At 41.7% G+C, this 19,726-nt stretch overlaps 1 protein-coding gene across 1 annotated transcript in view; it reads right to left on the bottom strand.

Annotated features, from left to right (window-relative positions):
- The window catches only part of PAH (phenylalanine hydroxylase), a 72,492-nt gene extending 54,494 nt beyond the window's left edge, over window positions 1–17,998 (bottom strand). The window contains exons 1-2 of the mRNA XM_082419473.1: window positions 17,813–17,998; window positions 10,466–10,573 (exon numbers count right to left, since the gene is read on the bottom strand). Coding sequence (XP_082275599.1) covers window positions 10,466–10,573; window positions 17,813–17,872 — 168 coding nt within the window. The 5' untranslated portion in view covers window positions 17,873–17,998. The remainder of the gene's footprint in view (window positions 1–10,465; window positions 10,574–17,812) is intronic.
- Between the last annotated feature and the right edge of the window lie 1,728 nt (window positions 17,999–19,726).

Here is a 19,726-nt window from a genome sequence, read left to right as displayed (position 1 = left end):
TCTAGCTCGGCATGCAGTTTCCTTAGTGGAGTTTTTCCAGTTTAATAGTGTGGATCCTTAGGTAGATACCAATAGTTTTGGTTGCTAAGAGAGGCTTTAGAAATGAACCTCCAAACCTGATTATGATCTCACTTACCTTTTAGTAAATGAATTTTTATTTTTAAACAAGGGCTCTATGCAGGTTAAAAATTGACCCCTACACACTCACCACATCTTGGGGGAGGGATAAAGAAAGAATTCTTTGTGTTAATCCATGTGGACATCTTAGCAGAGGCAAGAAAGGTTTAGAGCTAAACACTCCAAAGACAATTTCACAATGTGTCCAGTAGTTAATTTCTGCGTACAAGATGGCTGAGCAACAACTTGATTACTCAGGACTCTTGAACAGACAGTGTGGGGACCAGAGAAAAGCAAAGTGGAATGAACAGTCTATTTGAACAAGGATTGACCAGAAACCCCCTTCCGCTCCCATCCATGAAGAAATCTTTCTAAAAGGGGATTCGTCACAAGTGGATAAAGCTATAGATACACAGAATGAATATGATGAATTGTGAAAAACAGATTCATGCTTCTGGACCTTTTCTTGACCTCCAGCTTAGGGCCCCTTCCTCTCCTCCTCCATTTCATTCCTCGAGGAAAGAAGAATGGTACAGCGAAAAGCATGTGAGCTTTGGAACTAATCTGAGTTCAAATTCTGTTCTGCTACTCACTACCTTTGGATACTTTAGTTGGTCATTCTCAACTTTTGTTTGTCTGCGTTTAAAATAAAAATCATAATATTACCTGGCAGCTTAATGAGAATTAAAAAGAGGGAAAGTACCTAGCACAATTGTGGCTTCGTTCACAGATACTCAGTAAGAACTCATTATACACTACCTTTCTCAACCTGGTATAGAGACACATTTCCCTGGGAATTGAAACACATTAAGCTGATGAGTCATTTTACCCTTTCATATTTGCTTTACCTTAAACTTTTCTCAGCTTTTTCCCTAAGAGCATGTTTTAGAAAGGAGAAGGAAATGCTGAGCATATAGTCAGACGAGACTAGACTGGAAAGGGGGAGCTTCTTGGACCCCCTGCATGCTGTTGCCTTGGCATAAGTGCACATGAAGTTATGTCCTGGCCTGTTTCAGAGCTTTTTGGGGGCAACATCAAAGACAGTCACAAACGATGTCCCATGTCATTGGTCTCAAGTAAACGGACAGGAGGCTTTCATAACTCAGCCGATCCAACACCTTCCTTGTGCCAAACACTGTCCTAGGTGCTGGGCTACAACAGCAAACAAAGCCGGAAAAATCTGGGGACTTCCCTGGTGGTCCAGTGGTTAAGACTCCATGCTGCCAATGCAGGGGGTGAGAGTTCGATCCCTGGTCGGGGAACTAAGATCCCACATGATGCACACATGGCAAAAAAAAAGAAAAACAAAATAAAAACAAACAAAACAAAAACAAAAAAGCAGGAAAAATCCCTGCCCTCCTGGAGCTTACATTCTTGAAGGAAGAGACAAACAATGACTATGATAAATAAGTAAAATATACTGCCTTCAGAGGGAACAGACAAAAATAAGCAGGAAAGAGGGACAGAATATTCCAGGGGTTCAATGGAAGTGCCATTTAAACAAAGGGGTCAGGAAGTCCTCAAAAAATAAACAGGTGACATGTAAGCATAGACCTGAAGTTAATGAGGGAGTAGGTCATGAGGGAACAGCAAGTGCAACGGTCCTGGGGTCAGATATTGTGCAATATGACTGAAGACCATCAACGAGGCCAGCATGACAGGGGCAGAGTGAGCACGGGGCAGAAGGCAATAGGACATGAGGCAGAGAAGTAACCAAGAATGACCTACCAGCCATTATCTTAACTTTAATTTTCACTTGGAGCGATATTAAGAAGCTATGAGAGGTAATAGGGCAGACAGAGAGACATCCTTTGACTCATGTTTTCAAAGGAGCAGTCTGGCAGCTATTTTAAGAATAGACTGGGGACTTCCCTGGCGGTCCAGTGGTTAGGGCTCTGCACTTCCACTGCGGGCGTCATGGGTTTGATCCCTGGTCGGAGAACTAAGATCCCAGAAGCTGCATGGCGCAGTCAAAAAAAAAAAAAAAAAGAAGAAGAAGCAGAAGAAGAAGAACGGACTCTTGTGTGACAAAGGCAGAAACAGTGTGGGGACTACGTCAACATTTGGGGTGAGAAATGGTAACTACAAAGATAAGTCTCACAGAAGTACAGGCAGGGCTTCCTGTATATTTTACTGATCTCCGCTCACGAGAGGGCCAGCAACAGCCCTAGCTGACCAGGAGTCTGAAAATTAAACCCACTGGGCTGAACAGGAAAGCAGGAGAAGCACAATTAAATTCTAGAGGGAGCTCAAGATCATCTCCCACTCTACTGTGGAGGAGAGTTCTTGGGCAGGTTCAAGCTGAACTTTCAGAAGGATTCACGCCCTGGAGACCATCTTTTGGGATCCCACTCTTGCTTCTCCTGGAAGGGTCTCTGTTGTAATCTCTTGGTCTTTTCTTCCCTCAGTCTTGTCCCTCTTTGTTAGGTTATTTCTTCCCCACCCTCCCTTCCATGTGGCTGGGATTGTGTCCAACTCGGAGGGAACCCCTTCCTGGGGAAGAGCCAGGCTAGCAGCTTAATCCAGGCTCTTTTCAAGGCTTTAGAGAAAAGAGTTTTCTTGTCCCAAGTTCCCCTTTCTCCCTTTTCTTGCCGCTGGAGAGAGAAAATCAAAATGGCCCAGTGGCCTGTTTCAGTCCAGGCTACTGATGCACAATCACAAGTCATGTGCCGTCAATGGACCGCAGCACTCTGTCCACATTTTCACAATGTGGGATCCAACTTCATGATGAAAGTTTAGAAAGTCAGCTCCGTGTTGCTGTTTCTCAAATATGCCCAGCTTTGAACAGGTTAGCAGCTGAAAACAGTGCCACTTTTCCATTTGAGGTTCTTCTATTCAATAGCTAGATCATCAAACCTACACAAAATGTTTAGGGTAGCACCATTTGCATGGACAAATAATGGAAGCAAGCTAAATATCCACCAACAGGAAATAGGGTCACACGATGGAAGATATGGGAAAATGAGCAAGAATATATGTGCAAATATCAAAATAATGTTCCCCACCTTCTCCCCCAAAAGAAAACTGCAGACGGATGGTTACAATATGATTCCAATTTTATGAAGATTAAAAGCTTGCAGGATAAACAACAAGGTCCTACTGTGTAGCACAGGGAACTATATACAATATCCTGTGATAAACCATAATGGAAAAGAATAAGAAATATATATATATTTAGTCATTTGTATATTCTTTTATATATATAAATGAATCACTTTGCTGTACACCAGAAATTAACACATTGTAAATCAACTATACCTCAAAAAAATAAAACAAAACTTGCCAAACCATGCCATATATCTTAATGGACATCTCTGTATAACAAAGTCTGAAAAGATGCATGGGAGTAGTATGTATCAAATTCAGATTAATAGCTACCTCTGAGGAGGGACGTGCATGGGGAAGAGGTACCCAGGGACTGTAGCCATTTCTGTAATGATGTATTTCTTAAGCAGGGAGTGAGTTACATGGGCGTTCTTTATATCATTCTCTATATTTGGGGGTTTAAATAGGATGAAAAAGTCATCTGGGTTGTAAGAACTTTCTTCCCCCCAGTGGAACTCAAGGCTCTTCTTATTTTGATTAAAGATGGAATGCTCCCTGTAAACATTTTACTGCCATAACTGCTCTGGACCTAAGGCCAAAGGGGCAAAAGCAACCCTTGTGATTCACTCTTGATCCTGTCCTGCTCACCAGACCCAGGGGTCACAGGCAGGACCTTAAAGTCCAAACTTTAGAGTAATAAACATCTTGTATCTGACCAAATGTCCCCTCTGCGATCCCACCTCTGTCTCCAGGAACACTGAGGTTGGTAGATGGTAAGGGGATTTGAGGATTCTGTGACCTGGACACTTGCTTATTCTCTCAACTCAAGTCATCTGTTTCTTCCTTCTGGAATGTATGTCCCCACTTCCTCTCCCGTGGCCAACCCTCTAGGTTTCAGCTTAAACATGATATCTGCAAGAAACCTCCCCTGGCCAATTTTGCCCTAAGCCTGGGTTAAGAAAGCTCATGGAAGCTTGAGCTCCTCCACGCTCTAAAGGGGCAGAGACTGACTGCCTGGGTCTTCGCAGTCTCCTCAGCACCTATATACGATCTGACAACAGCCGATACCTAGAGACTGTCATACAGAGGGAAGTAAGTCAGAAAGAGGAAGACAAATACCGTATATTAACACATATATGTGGAATCTAGTAAAATGGTGTAGATGATCTTATTTGCAAAGCAGAGATAGAGACACCGACGTAGAGAACAAATGTATGGACACCAAGGGGGGAAAGGGGGGATGGGATGAATTGGGAGATTGGGATTGACATATATACACTATTGATACTATGTATAAAAGAGGTAACTAATGAGAACCTACTGTATAGCACAGGGAACTCTACTCAATGCTCTGTGGTGACCTAAATGGGAAGGAAATCCAAAAAAGAGGGGATTATATGTATATGCATAGCTGATTCACTTTGCTGTACAGTGGAAACACAACACTGTAAAGCAGCTATACTCCCATAAAAACAAACAAATGAACAAACAAACAAAACCCAGCCGATACTCAAAGTACATTAATTGAATGCATAAATGAGAAAATAAGAGCTCACTGACTATCTGATGAGGGGAAGGCGTGGGTCATCTGGGCAGAGGTCACACGTAGAAAGTGAATGTGACAAATATAGACTGTATATGTCACACTTAGACTATAAACAAATATAGATTGGTTTTCAAAAGACCAATCTACCATGAAAATGGAAGGTGAACTTGGAAGCACTTTTTAACTCTAAGTGTCTAGCCTTGGGCAGCTTGCTTAGTCTGAAGCTGTGTGTCTCCATCAATTAAATGATGACAACTGAACACACTCATGTATTGATACTTTAGAGCTCTGTATATCTGTATATCTGTATATCTGTATATCTGTATATCTGTATATCTGCCTGTTTGCTTGTTCCCTCCCCTGGCGAATTCACGGTAAAACGATTAGCGGAGTTCTGGCAGAGGAAGGGAGACCTCTTCTTTGCAACTTCCCCCAGGAGCCTGCTTCTAATTTTATAGCCCATCACTAAGCCACTAGCAGTAAAGACTCTCAGGAGACTACTTTTCTAAGAAGGCGCGGGATGTGAGCGCGTAGAGGCTAAAAATATAGAGAGGTATGGAAAATGCAGAGAATTGAGAGATCAATCTGCTGAGGACAGTGGGATGTTTGTGGGTTGGCAGATAGAGGGTTGGGTATGTTTCTCATCGTTTGGCCCCAATTCACTAAACCATCTGCTTCACTGCCCCTACCACCCACCCAATACATGTAGACACTATACATCTGTATCCTCATTATAATAATCAAGCCTATTGTGTTGCATTCTGATGTTGTTACTAGCTGAAGTCTAATAGACCACAAGCCCATTGGCAGGCAACATCATGCCTTAATGGGATGACGACTTTGGTGTTAATCATCTAAGGAAAGGACGGCAGTGCTCATTAAGCATGGAGGTGACTGCAGGAGTACTTAGCAAGGGACTCACAGGGAGCAGGTGATTCTCCCATATGGAATGTTTCTCCTCCATTGCCAATCTTGGAGGAGCTGGAATGTATTTTTTTTTTTTATCTTGGCCATGCTGCGTAGCTTGCAGGATCTCAGTTCCCCCACCAGGGATTGAACCTGGGCCACGGCAGTGAAAGCCCAAATCCTAATCACTAGACAACCACGGAATCCTTGGAATGGATTTTTATCTTCTGTCTTTATTAAGGAAACGTAAGTTTATTTATACCATAATTTTTGCTTTGATTCTGCCCTGCCTTTTATTAGCTGTTTTGATAGTAATAATGCTTGAAATCAATGGCTTCCAGCACCCTTCTACCGTAGAGATGTTTCCTTTAAGTGATTTGAAATATGCTTCCTATAATTTCTGTGCTTTGCCCTTTTGCCTCTGAAGTAATAAAAAATAACTAATATTCTTCTTCTATAATGGCCCTTCAAATATTTGAATGAACCTATTGTTTCCTCACCCCATCTTCCCTCTTCAAGCCAATTAACCTTAATCCTTTAAAAAAAAAAAAATTTTTATTTATTTATTTATTTTGGCTGCACCGGGTCTTACTTGAGGCATGCGGGCTTCTTAGTTGCGGCGTGCATGCAGGATCTCATTCCCCAACAAGGGATCAAACCTGGGCCCCCTGCGTTGGGAGTGCAGCGTCTTACCCACTGGACAACCAGGGAAGTCCCGTTAATCCTTTAACTATTTCTCATAGAGCTAAGAATTTAAGAGTCTCTGATGCTCCACGACTCTCCAAAATTATGGTGCATAGAAATAATGAGAGCAAACATTTATTGAGCTCTTACTATGTGCCAGATACTATAATAAGTACTTTGCATTTATTAATTCATTTAATTTTCACAACAGCCCTATAAAGCAAGCTTATTATTACCTTCATTTTAAAAATGAGGAAACTAAGCCATCAAGAGGATAAATAACTTTCCTAAGGTGACCCAGCTCATAGGTGGCACAACTGGTTTTTCAACCCAAACAGTTTGGTTCCAGACAATATAGTCTTAATCCCAATGTTGTTCTACTCCTCAGGGTCCCAAACCTAGGTTATAACTGATAGTCTGGAGCTCCTAACTCTAAAATAGCATAAGTTCAGTGGAACACTAGTGCCTGCAAAATGGTAATAGGTCTTTCTTGAACAAGGTTCCATGACCAAAAATGTTTGGGAAATTCTGAGTAAGATAGTATTGAATAGGTTTCCACTCTGCAAGGCTTTCCATAGTCTTTAATATTTTCACAGGCATGATGGCTCTCCAAAATCTATACGCAGAATTTTCCAGCCATATTTACCCTTGTAACTCTTTAGTAAAACATCTACTAACTTGTAGCATTCAATAGAATATTGCTTAGGAAACATGGCCCAAAAGTGTAGTTTAGATTTTTCCTGTTTCTTTTTCTTTCTTTTTTTGCCATTTATTACCTTTGATTTCATTTTATATGGTCTCGAAGTTTAGTGTCAACTACACAATTTAAAGGGTTTGTCTGTAATTTTATCTAACACTTACTTCTCCATCTCGTTCAGGATACCATGAAGGACATGAAGTACACAAATACACTGTGGCCACCATAATCCCTTGGTTCTACTAAGCTACTCTGCTTTTCTTTAATGGCGCTGCCCTGACTCTTGGTCATTGCCATTTGCTATAAATGTTCACAAAATATACTAAGTATTTCATTCTAAGTTTTGGGGTGTTTTTGGGAAAAAAATTTTTAAATCAAGGCTTTTGACTGTCTCTAGTCATTTTCTCCTCTTCACATGTTCTCAAAGATTTCTGATAGGTTTCATAGAACACATGTGGAAAGAGTAAAGGAATAGATATCGTATGAGCATCATCTTTGGGCTCAGTCATACCATGCATTTCACGTAGCACATAAAATCTCATGGCCCCAGGGACGTATGCATCATTAGCCCTACTTTATAGATGAGTAAACAAAGGCACACATGTTAAACAACCCGTCAAGGTCAATGAACTCTGGGATTCAACCATCCCACATACAGTCCATGCTCCTTGGGTGCATTTCATCCTAGTAATTTAGTTACTTGTGGCTTATTTATTAGGTTGAAAACATCCTGTTAATTTACTATTATTTAATTTATTAACCCTGACTAAGGCCTGACCTCTTAAGAGGAAAATGCTGATGAACCGTATAACTCAAAGACTAAAATGTGACATTCCTATATTTTACAGATATAGTCTTTCTTACGACCAGCTTGTCATTCAGACAGCACTCTGTCTCTCTTTTCTACACTCATTTCTTGCTCTCATTCAGGCAGACATTTTCTTCCTCCTTTTGGATAGCCAAGTTTAATTTCTTTAAAATAGACTATTTTTTTAGATCAATTTTAGATTTACAGAAAAAATTGAGAGGATAGTACAGAGAATTCCCATATACTCTATATCCAGTTTCCCCTAATATTAATGTCTTCTATTAGTATGGAACAAGTGTTACAATTAATGAACCAATGTTGATGCCTTATCACAAACTAAAGACCATACTTTATTTGAATTTCTTTAGTTTATATCTCATGTCCTTTTTCTGCTCTACAATCCCACTAAGGACACTACATTATATTTAGTTGTCATATCCCTTTAGGTTCCTTTTCACTGTGACAACTTCTCAGACACTTCTTGTTTTTGATGACCTTGACAGTTTTGAAGAGTACTGGTCAAGTATTTTGTATTCGGTCCCTTAATTGGAGTTTGCCTGATGTTTTCCTCATGATTAGACTGGGGTTATGGGTTTGGGGGAGGAAGGCCACAGAGGTAAAGGGCCATTTCATCAAGTCACTCTTCATGGCCCAGACCTAAGGAGTGGGGAGTTATGTTCTCCTTCTTTGACTCCAGAGGATCTACTTAAATTATTTGGCATTCCTCTGTCTGGGAGATTTGTCTCTTCTCCATCTATTTATGTATGCAGTCACCAGGTAGAATTTAATTAAAGTACTAAGGGTAAAAAATTATTTGGTTCAAAAATATTCCTCCTTAAAATCCAGGGCAAAAGTGTTGTTTTTTGTTTGTTTGTTTTTAAAGACCTTCTTCTTAAAATTAATTAATTTAATTGATTTATTTTTGGCTGCACTGGGTCTTTGTTACTGCACACACGCTTTCTCTAGTTGCGGCGAGCGGGGGCTACTCTTCGTTGCGGTGCGCAGGCTTCTCATTGCGGTGGCTTCTCTTGCTGCGGAGCATGGGCTCTAGGTGTGCGGGCTTCAGTAGTTGTGGCTCGTGGGCTCCAGATCGCAGGCTCAGCAGTCGTGGCACATGGGTTTAGTTGCTCCGCAGCATGCAGGATCTTCCCGGACCAGGGCTCGAACCCATGTCCCCTGCACTGGGGGGAGGACTCTTAACCACTGTGCCATCATGGAAGCCTCCAAAAATGATTTTGAAAAGTCTAATTTCCTTTGCTCATATTTAAATTAAATTTCATTCTTAATTGAACATTTAATATATATATTGAAACTGAGTTTGCCAGCAATCCCACTACTGGGCATATACCCTGAGAAAACTGTAATTCAAAAAGAGTCATGTACCACAATGTACATTTCAGCACTATTTACAATAGCCAGGACGTGGAAGCAATCTAAGTGTCCATCGACAGATGAATGGATAAAGAAGATGTGGCACATATATACAATGGATATTACTCAGCCATAAAAAGAAACGAAATTGAGTTATTTGTAGTGAGGTGGATGGACCTAGAGTCTGTCATACAGAGTGAAGTAAGTCAGAAAGAGAAAAACAAATACCATATGCTAACACATATATATGGAATCCAAGAAGAAAAAAAAAGGTTCTGATGAACCTAGGGGCAGGGCAGGAATAAAGACACAGACATAGAGAATGGAGTTGAGGACACGGGGAAGGGGAAGGGTAAGCTGGGACGAAGTAAGAGAGTAGCATTGACATATATACACTACCAAATGTAAAATAGATAGCTAGTGTGAAGCAGATGCATGGCAGAGGGAGACCAGCTCAGTGCTTTGCGACCACCTGGTAGTGGGGATAAAGAGGGTGGGAGGGAGACGTAAGAGGGAGGGGATATGGGAATATACGTATGCATATATCTGATTCACTTTGTTATACAGCAGAAACTAACACAACACTGTAAAGCAATCATACTCTAATAAAGATGTTTTTAAAAAAACAACAACAAAAAACTGAGTCTGACACAAGATGACTCACACAAGGTTCCTTGCCTGAAGAAACTATCCTCAGGGTCAAACAGAAATGTATACATTTCACAAGGCAAATAAGTGCTGCAGTTAAAAGTTAAAGAGTGCTTCAGGAACACTGAGAGGATAGTACAGGTGTCCTTCTGTACCCATGCAGAAACAGTTCCAGGACCCCATGGGTACCAAAATCCTCAGATGCTCAAGACCCTTATAGAAAATGGTAACAGTGGTAAAATGAATACAGTCTGCCCTTCCTACCAATGGGTTGCATACCTGCGGATTCAGTCAAACCCAGATCGAAATTTTGGTTGAATCCGAGGGATGTAGGACTCGCAAACATGAAGGCTTGACTGTAATTAATTCAAGGAAAGTTTGATGAAAGAAGAGTGAGTCCAACACTGGCTTCCTGGTGTGCAACCAGTGATTCTGAATGATCCTCATTATGAAATGGAGAAGCATTAGCTCAAAGAGAATGAAAGACTTAACTAAGTTCACTCAGTTGGGTCATGTATGAGCCTAAGCTGAAAATCAAGTCTTCCAATTCCAGATCCTATGTTCTTTTCACTGCATCAAACTAAAAGATAACACAGAAGTCTGCTATGCCATTATTCAAGGCAGAAATGAATAAAGCACTTACCTCAAATAAACGTAAGACTTTGGCCAGCGCACCAACTTCTTCTTTCAGTGAGAAGATCAGTGATATGGCACCATTTTGATTGGAGTTGTCTTCAATATAGCTTGTTTCCTACAGGATTAAATGCATTTGGGTAAAATGTTTTTCACAGCTCAGCAATTCATTCCTGTGGAACCTCTAAGGAAGAGGCGAGCATGAACTTTCCCTTCTAGTTAAGTCTTGGAATACAATGAGCTACATATATTCTATACAGAAGTATATGTGTGGTGGAAAATAAGTAAATCAAGGGAAGTAAAATGTTCAGTGGTGCTCTTAGATCAGATTTCAATTTTAGAAAGCTCTAATTATTCACAAATGTCACCAGTTACACTATAGATTCACTGCCTTTTTAATGAGCACCTACCAAGTGCTAGGTACAGTTAGGGCTCTGAGAGAAACAAAGATGAATAAGAGGATGCCCCATTCATCAGAAGTTCAAATTCTGACTTAGTAGACACATACACAACAAACGAGATAAATTTAAAAAGATCTTAGAGGTGGTATAATATGGTGCAGTAATTGTCCCAGGAAAACATTGAGAAATACAGGGTGGAAAATACTAAAAATAGAACACACACAGGCTTTTGAGTCCAAAGACATGGGTTGGAATCCTCTCTCTTCCATTTACCAACCAGAACACTTTGGGATAGCTTCGGCTTCTTAACTTCCTCATGTGTGAAAGCAGGCTAATCTGTAATCATAACAAGCCCTGTCAAAACACTATTCAGATGATGAAAAAGATAAAGATAAAATAGTTTAAATATAATATTAAGAGAAATATGTAAAAATGATGGAAATATTAAGAATACCCACGAATGACTTCTTGGCCTTTGGCAAAGATGTCACAGGAACATTAAACTTGTTCCCAGATGCTGGGATCTGAGACACCAATTGTTGAAAAAGAGTCACTAAGTACATAAGAGCACATATATAACTTATTGGAAGATGGATGCCTTAAAACAGCAAAGAATGTCAAGGATCTAGCAACTTTCTACATGCATGTGACAGCAAATTAAGGTGGGACTAGGGTTGCCATTCCAGAAAGGGTTTGCCAACATCTTTTAAAATTTTAAAGTTAAGTGTTAAATTAAGTTTTACAATAATACATAGAGTTCCATGTGTGCTTTCAAATAAACAGCATATACCTAAAACTGGGGGGAAAAAAACCCACGCAGAACAATTACTCTCTTGTAAGCAAGTTAATGAAATTAGAAGAATGGCTGTTACATCATCTCCATGAGAAGGCTGTGCTGGGCAGGCTCTCAGTGACTTGGCATCATAAGCCCTGTATGAACACGGTTGACCCTCAGGATGAAATTCTTTTAATTCAGAGAATTCAGATTTTCCCAGAAACTCACCTGAAACAGAGGTGCAGGGGAAGAACCAGAATTATCAGCAAGTGTGATTAGACGAAGCCCTAAATGAATTGCAAAACTGAACTGTTATATATCCTTATATGGACGATGATATTATCTTTGTAAAATTTTTTTTAATCTACCATACATTAAAAACCCCTATAATGTCCCAGATATTATGATAGGTACTTGATTTGGATTATCTCATTTAATTTTGATAACAATCTAGAAAGTAGGTTTTATTATTTTCCAAGTGCCCCTTTTATTGATGACAAAATGAAGGTTTAGAGAAGTTAAGTAACTTGTCCAGAGTTGCACGGTTAGCAGTGGAACCCATGCCACTGGATCCCAGCATGCTGTCCATGAATCATAGCTTCCTGCAGGCTCTGCTCTACCTTCCGTCTCTAGTAAACCCTGCCAGAGACATGCAGAGCAGTCTCTGATGTCAGTCTTCTTCCTAGGAGAGGACACTGAGCCCTCAGTTCGTTCCAGTTTCCTTGAAATGACAAAAGATTTCCATTTCCAGTTCACTTGGCAGCATTCTCCTCTCCTGTTGGCCTCCAAGAAAGGGAGCATATTTCTGACACACCTCAATGGATGTCACCTATGACTGGGGCAATTCAGACGTGAATGCACCGTGCTCAAAACTCTGTCATCCACCACTTTCCCACTCCTGTGTGTGTCCAGCCAATCACCAAGTCCAGTCTGACCTTCTCCAGAAATGATTCTCGGGGTCAGGTCCTTCTTTGGTTCCCACTGCCACCACAATAATCCAGCTCTTAGTGATCTGCAGTGATTGAGCCCTCCTAGCAGAATTTTGCTCATGTCCTTATTCTACTCAGAATTCTTTGGGGGTTCCCCATGGCCAACAGGATACAAGACCTCTTTCTGATATTCAAAAGTCCCCTTAGTACCCCACCTCCTGAGGTTCACCCACAGGAACCTCCCCTCCAGAAAACTGGTTCCTCCTTGCCCTTTCAACTCCTCATTAGAGTAAATGCACTGCATCCCTCCCTCTCCCCCTTTCAAATACCTCACCTTTCCTCAAAAGCCCTCTTGGGTCTCACTTCTCTCAGAAAACCTATGTACTCCTCAGCCAAGGTGAACAATCCCTCCTTGATCTGTGTGCATTTCATTTGGCCTCTGATACCCACATGGGACTTGATAATTGACTCAAAGAGGTCGACTTGTCTTAAGAGTTCATCTAGTTCCACACTCTCATTTTTCAGATGGGGAAACCATGGGCCACCTGAGATCACACAGGCAGTGGGTGGCAGGTTAAGAACTCAGGCTCCTGCTATGGAAAACAGTATGGAGTTTCCTCAAAAAACTAAAAATAGAATTGCCATATGATCCAGCAATCCCACTCCTGGGCATATATCCAGACAAAACTCTAATTCGAAAAGATACGTGCACGCCAGTGTTCATAGCAGCACTATTCACAATAGCCAAGACATGGAAACAACCTAAATGTGCATCAACAGATGAATGGATAAAGAAGATGTGGTACATATATACAATGGAATATTACTCAGCCATTAAAAAGAATGAAATAATGCCATTTGCAGCAACATGGATGGGAGCTAGAGAGTGTCATATTGAGTGAAGAAATTCAGACAGAGAAAGAGAAATATCATATGATATCGCTTATATGTGGAATCTAAAAAAAAAAAATGACACAAATGAACTTATTTCAGACTCACAGACTTAGAGAATGAACTTATGGTTGCCCGTGGGGGAAGGGTGAGGGGAAGGGATAGTTAGGGAGTTTGGGATTGATGTGTACACACTGCTGTATTTAAAATGGATAACCAACAAGGACCTACAGTATAGCACAGGGAACTCTGCTCAATACTCTGTAACAACCTAATTAGGAAAAGAATTTGAAAAAGAATAGATACTTGTATATGTATAACTGAATCACTTTGTTGTACACCTGAAACTAACACAACATTGTTAATCAACTATACTCCCATATAAAATAAAAAGTGAAATAAAAAAGAAGTGTTATGATGGAGAAAAAAAAAGAAAATGTGGTATATATATACAATGGAATACTACTTAGCCATGAAAAGAATGAAATAATGCCATTTGCAGCAACATGGATGGATCTAGAGATTATCATACTAAGTGAAGTAAGTCAGACAGAAAAAGACAAATACCATATGATATCACTTATATGTGGAATCTAAAATATGACATAAATGAACTTCCAAGAAATAGAAATAGACTCACAGACATAGAGAACAGACTTGTGGTTGCCAAAGGGGAGAGGGGGGTGGGGGAGGGATGGATTGAGAGTTTGGGATTGGCAGATGCAAACTAGTATATATAGAATGGATAAACAATGTCCTACCGTGTAGCACAGGGAACTATATTCAGTATCCTGTAATAAACCATAATGGAAAAGAATATATATGTATATGTATGGCTGAATCACTTTGCTGTGCAGCAGGAACTAGCACAGCATTGTGAATCAACTATACTTCAATAAAATTAATTAATTAGAAAAAAAAGAACTCAGGCTCCTAAATGTCATTCATTCTATACAATTCCCTCTGCTATGGACACAATGTCCACATTAAAGGCTCTGTTTCTTGCATAATAAGGGCTGTACTCTGGTCCAATCACCAGAAGGTTACTCAATACCACTCCTAACAGCCTATACCTTACCCATGTCTGTCCCCTTTCACTTTTGTCATTCTCCCCATATACTTTCTAGATCAGGGTTTATAAGTGGGTGTTCCTTGGGTCTCCACTCCAAAATTACCTCGTGATTCCTTGTTTGAATGCAGATTCCTGGGCCCCACCCAAACCTACCAAATCAGAATATTTGGTGTAGGATCTTAGAATCTGCATTTTCAAAAGCATCACAAAGGACTCTTAACCATGGAAGATTTTGAAACCACTGATAAATATATAGCCTATTTTTTTAAATTATGACTTTTCTCATATGTGTCTGCAAATTCACATTTACCATAAGGCACTACTCTTTATTGTTATTAATATTGAAAGTAGAGCCGGCCATGACTGAGTACCCACCATGTGCCCGGAGCCATATCTGGTACTTTTTACAGTTAATAAACATCACCATTGGCAGAAACTAGCACTGGCAGAAAAAAAGAATTTACATATAATAGCTTATTCAGTCCTCACAATCGCCCCATGAGATGGGTGCTGTTATTTTGAAAATGAAGGAATAGACTCAGCAAGATTAAGTGGCTTGTCCAAGGACACTCAGCTAATGAGTGGCAGAGTCTGTATGTGAACCCAGGTCCAAAAACTCCAAAATCCTTAATCCACCTCCCAGTGACCCAACTGGGACAATAGCTCCCCTTTTCAAAGCTTGAGGGACTTGAAATGAAAGGCAGCTCATGGAATTTTGTGAAATGGTGTGGCCTTGAGTGGATTCTGATTCCAACATTGTTATGCGGTTCAGCATGACATCTTGGACAAACCTCTTGCAGAACATGTTTATATTGGCTCATGATCTATACTTATTTGTTTCCAATAGACATGTGAGTTGACTTAGAAACACATGTACAATCAGGATGCATAAAGGTAGAGAAAAGTAGCTCCGAAACTAGAAAAGAAGAAAGAGGGTAGGGAGAAAAAGCTTTACTAGCAACCAAGAAGGAAAGGATTTTGATCACTGAGCAATACCCTTAACAATAGAAATACATTCTCTTTGGTTGTGTCTAACAAATACATTCTGTTATCTTTGGAAAAGAGCAGTTTTCACAATTACCTGCAATTAATCTGCAGCAAGGATATTCCAGCGGCACTGACTTTCAATCTTAGTGCTTTTTGGGGTCATGGGAGGAGGTGTGGATTCACATGTGTGATTATACATACACACATCTACAGTGTAAGACACCCAAAATCAAGATGCAGACATCCTGCCTTGGACATACTCTGCCTCTGTATTCCAGAATTTATCTACAGGAGGAAGCAGTGTGGTGGGGGAGTGCACAGGGTGTTGGAGTCGCATCTGGGTTTGAATCCCGGCTTTGTGCCTGCCATTCAGGGCTGTGATTTCTGAGTTCCCTTAATCTTTTAAAACATCGCCCTGTTCTATGTTCTTTACAGCACTTATCTCTACATGAAAGTATATGTTCATTTGGTTAATTTTTTTTACTGTCTGTCTCCTCCACAAGAATGTAATTTTCATCAGGGCAGAGGTTCTACTGTGCCTGGCTCAGAGTAGGTGCTCAGTAAGTCTTTGTTGAGTGGATGAATGAGCTGAACATCTTTCACCAGGATTGTTGTGCTTGTAGGTGGAGACAGCCTTATGTCAGGATTACATCTAGTGTGTTCTGTTCATGTGGGTTGGAGCTTCAAGAAGGCATAAATGTGTCTTTTTTGCAGATTGTCAGAGCTGGAAGGAGTCCTGAAGACTATTCTAGTTCAAAATCCGCCCCCCCCCCGCAATTTTACAGATACCAGACTGAGCCTCTCCATCCTGATTAGGTGACTTCCCAGTACATAGCTTCAGTAAACCAAACACGAGAGCCCACAACTCCTAATTCCAGGTCGGGCATCTTTCCACTGCAAACTCCACCAGCCACTGTGCTTGACTCAGTGTGTGTTCCTCCTGCCAATGTTCTGCTGCATTTGGTTGAACAAACAAATCATTTCTGGCTAGACACCCCTGGCACTTTCCTATGCTCCAGGAAGTGTGCTAAGACCTTTATAGACATTATTTCACTTGATTCTCATATTAACTCTAGGATGTGGGTATTTTTATTCCAATTTTTCATATGAATAGACCTGAGGATCTGCAAAGTTAAATCCCTTGCTTTCAACACACGGGTGTTACAGAGTACTCTCTAAACCGTCCTCTTTACGCCCCGTGATCGACAGTGACAATCTGTGGTTCTCCATCTTCTAAGTGCTCTACAAATAAAACTTTAGTCTCCAGAACTCCCTAACCAGATCGCTGCCCCTACCCTCCCGCCATAGTCATGGGGGCCCCACGGTCAGCAGCACAGAAACTAAATGATGGCACAGCTGGCATCTGTTCTGGGATCTGTCTGACGCCCATGCTGTCCCTCTCCAACATGAAGTTCTGTCTCCCAAGCCCTACGTACCATTTTCAAAGGAAGTCTTTCTTTCAGGACTCAAAAAAAGTTAGTCCAAAGTTCTGCAGTCTCTAGTTATACTAAAATATCAATCATCCTCTGCTGTCCAGGCTCCCTGTTCTCTAGATTGTTCTCACTAATCCTACAGTTGACAGATGCCTTAGACCCACGTTATCTCCCAGGGCTGGGCTTTAAGTCTGAACCCCAGAATCTGGGAGTGTGATACGTTGATTAAAGAGTGTATTCTGCAGTTGTTCACCTCAAGGGAAAGGCAAAAATTCTAGCGAACGGAATACACCCTGGACATTATCCCTGCCACATTTAGGGCTCTCTTACATTCCAAGTCCAAGGCTAACTCTTGTGCATTTTCCTCTCTTTTTAATTTTCTTCTTCCTCAGGTCTGAGTAAGTCTGAGACGTCTTCATGCCCCATTTTCTCCCAAAGGTGAAAAAAGGCTACAATTTCTCATAATTTTGCCATTTTGATACCTGGCTGAGAACATTTATAAACATCAAAGAACAGCAGATCTGGATGGACCCCAACTCCCACTCCAGATTGTCAAGGACCAGTTTACAGAAGAAAAAGGAGGCCACAGAGGCAGTGATTTGTCCAAAGACAGGCAGCTAGTTGGTGGCAGCTCTGGAAGCTGGATCCCTGACTCCCTGAAAGTCACACAGGACAGATGTCCTCTCACTGGGAAACATTTGTTGAGCACATGTGTTATCTGTCAACTTCCTAGACATTTTCATCACCTTCAAATGAATTCAGCCTTCCCGGTGAGCTTATGGGAGTAGGAAAACCCAACACTCCTCAGACCTCTTTCCACCGGGGGCCAAACTCCCCTCCCTGCGCAGCTAAGGCCCGCCCTGGCTCACCTGCCCAAAGTCGCTGAGTTTCCTGACCGAGCCTCCGTTCTCCAGGACCACGGCTGACATGCTAGCTCCCAGCGCGTGTTGTCTCCCGAGCTCTGGGGCGTCAGTCGCAGGCGGGTTTGCAAACAGTGCAACAGCACGTGGTGCTGAGGTTTTTAACCTGGCGTTAGGGAGGAGAGATTCCAAGGTGTCTCCTGCCACGCTTACCCGCCACAGTCACGCCCCCGGTGGGCGTTGTCCTGACGCAGCGAGCTCCGGGTCGCCCCGGGCTGGACCGCTCGGAGGGGAGGGGCAGGGGGAGCGGGCCGGGGAGTACGGACTTGGCTTGCCCGCCTTGGATGGAGGAAGGCCAACAAGAGAACGCAGGGCCACATGTGCCCTGGCGATTAGACAGGTTTGGCACTTCTGGGACTCTCAGAAGCCTGGGCACGGGTTCTCTGCGACTGGGGTAAACCTGTGACAGCCTGATGACAACCATTATAAGAAACAGAGCCAAGATCTTAACTGAGATGGGGGAGGGGGGATTCCTTTCTATTAACCACTAAGGAAACCGCCTTTTTGTGCTCTGACTTCAGAAAACTACATATAGGTGATGTTGTGAACGCAGGGCACAGTTGCTAAGGAGCAAAGGTGAGAGCACGACCTGGGTTGAAATGCAGCCACGTGTCCCGGAGCTGTTTACATCACTGCTGGAAGCACCCAGGAGAGGATGGAAGCTCAGTCTTGCCAGGATGTTTTAAGAATGTGGCTAAGAGAAAGAATGAGGTGATGCATTTAACACTTAGTACGGTTCATGCCATGTAGTTAAACACTCCATAACTAGAAGTTATTGCTTAAAAGTATGCAACAACAGATGCTTACTGCGGACCTCTGTTGCATGCCAGGTGGTACTGGGGATACAGCAGTGAATGAAGTGGAGGACCCTGCCTCCTGCCCCCACCCATGCTGCCATTCTGGGAGGGAGACAGAAAACAAACAAATAAGTTTAGGCAGAGCTAAGCCTTCTGAAGAAAATAAAATAGGGAGATGGGCTAGTAGGCAGGAAAATGTCATTCACCTCCATTTTTTCAGACCCAGAAACTGAGACGAGGCATTCATTGCCAGCAGGCAAAACAAAATATAAAAGAGCACCGCAAAGTCAGAAGTTCAGAAAGGATGTGAAAAAATCAGGGGCATCAAGACCTTGAGTGCCTGCCTAATATTTAGCCAGGAGAGGGCAATGGGCTAAGAGAAAACAAGCCAATAATCGAGGTTGCTAGAAATCCGCCCCCTCCCCTCCCATAATTCTTTGACGGAATGACCAAGCACCTGCCAAAAGAGAAAAAAAATCTCAGATTCAGGATTTAAAACAAACAGATGAACTCCTGATTCCACCACTGATTAACTTTGGTCAAGTCCATGCCTCAGTTTCTTTGTCTTTAAAATGGGGCTTTAAGGGTTGTTGTTTAGGATTCTTTGAGCCTGTATGATGTGCCAGGCTTTCTACTGGCTGCTAAGAAGACAGATATACGTTAAGTGTAATTTCTGTCCAAAAGGAGTCCTTGGGTGTGTGATTAATATTCTCTATGGTAAGTTGGAAGATCAGTGTTGTTGAACATGGAAGGGCAAGACCTTGACTTCCACCCTCAGGAATCGGTATCCTTTATCTGACTCCAGTGGTTTTCTAGTGTGGTAAACATGAAATGAAGAGTTGCACTCCACCCTAGGATTGCCTTGCAAACATCACGTCATCCCTTGATGTTGCTGGCATACTAAGGAGAACAATGAATGTGACAGCACCTGTTGTATTGCCATATAACAGGCATGCAATGAATGAAAACAGCAGTAACAGCTGCTTACTTACATGTACATTGTATGTTAGACACTGCCAAGCTCTCCCCATGCATGATTTCATTTCTTCCCTCCTAAACTTAAACC

This window comes from Balaenoptera physalus (assembly GCF_965194825.1).
Source record: "Balaenoptera physalus genome assembly, chromosome: 13".
In the NCBI taxonomy this organism is placed as follows: Eukaryota; Metazoa; Chordata; class Mammalia; order Artiodactyla; family Balaenopteridae; genus Balaenoptera; species Balaenoptera physalus.
The sequence above is the reverse complement of the archived record's forward strand: the minus strand, read 5'-3'. Positions and strand labels throughout refer to the sequence as shown.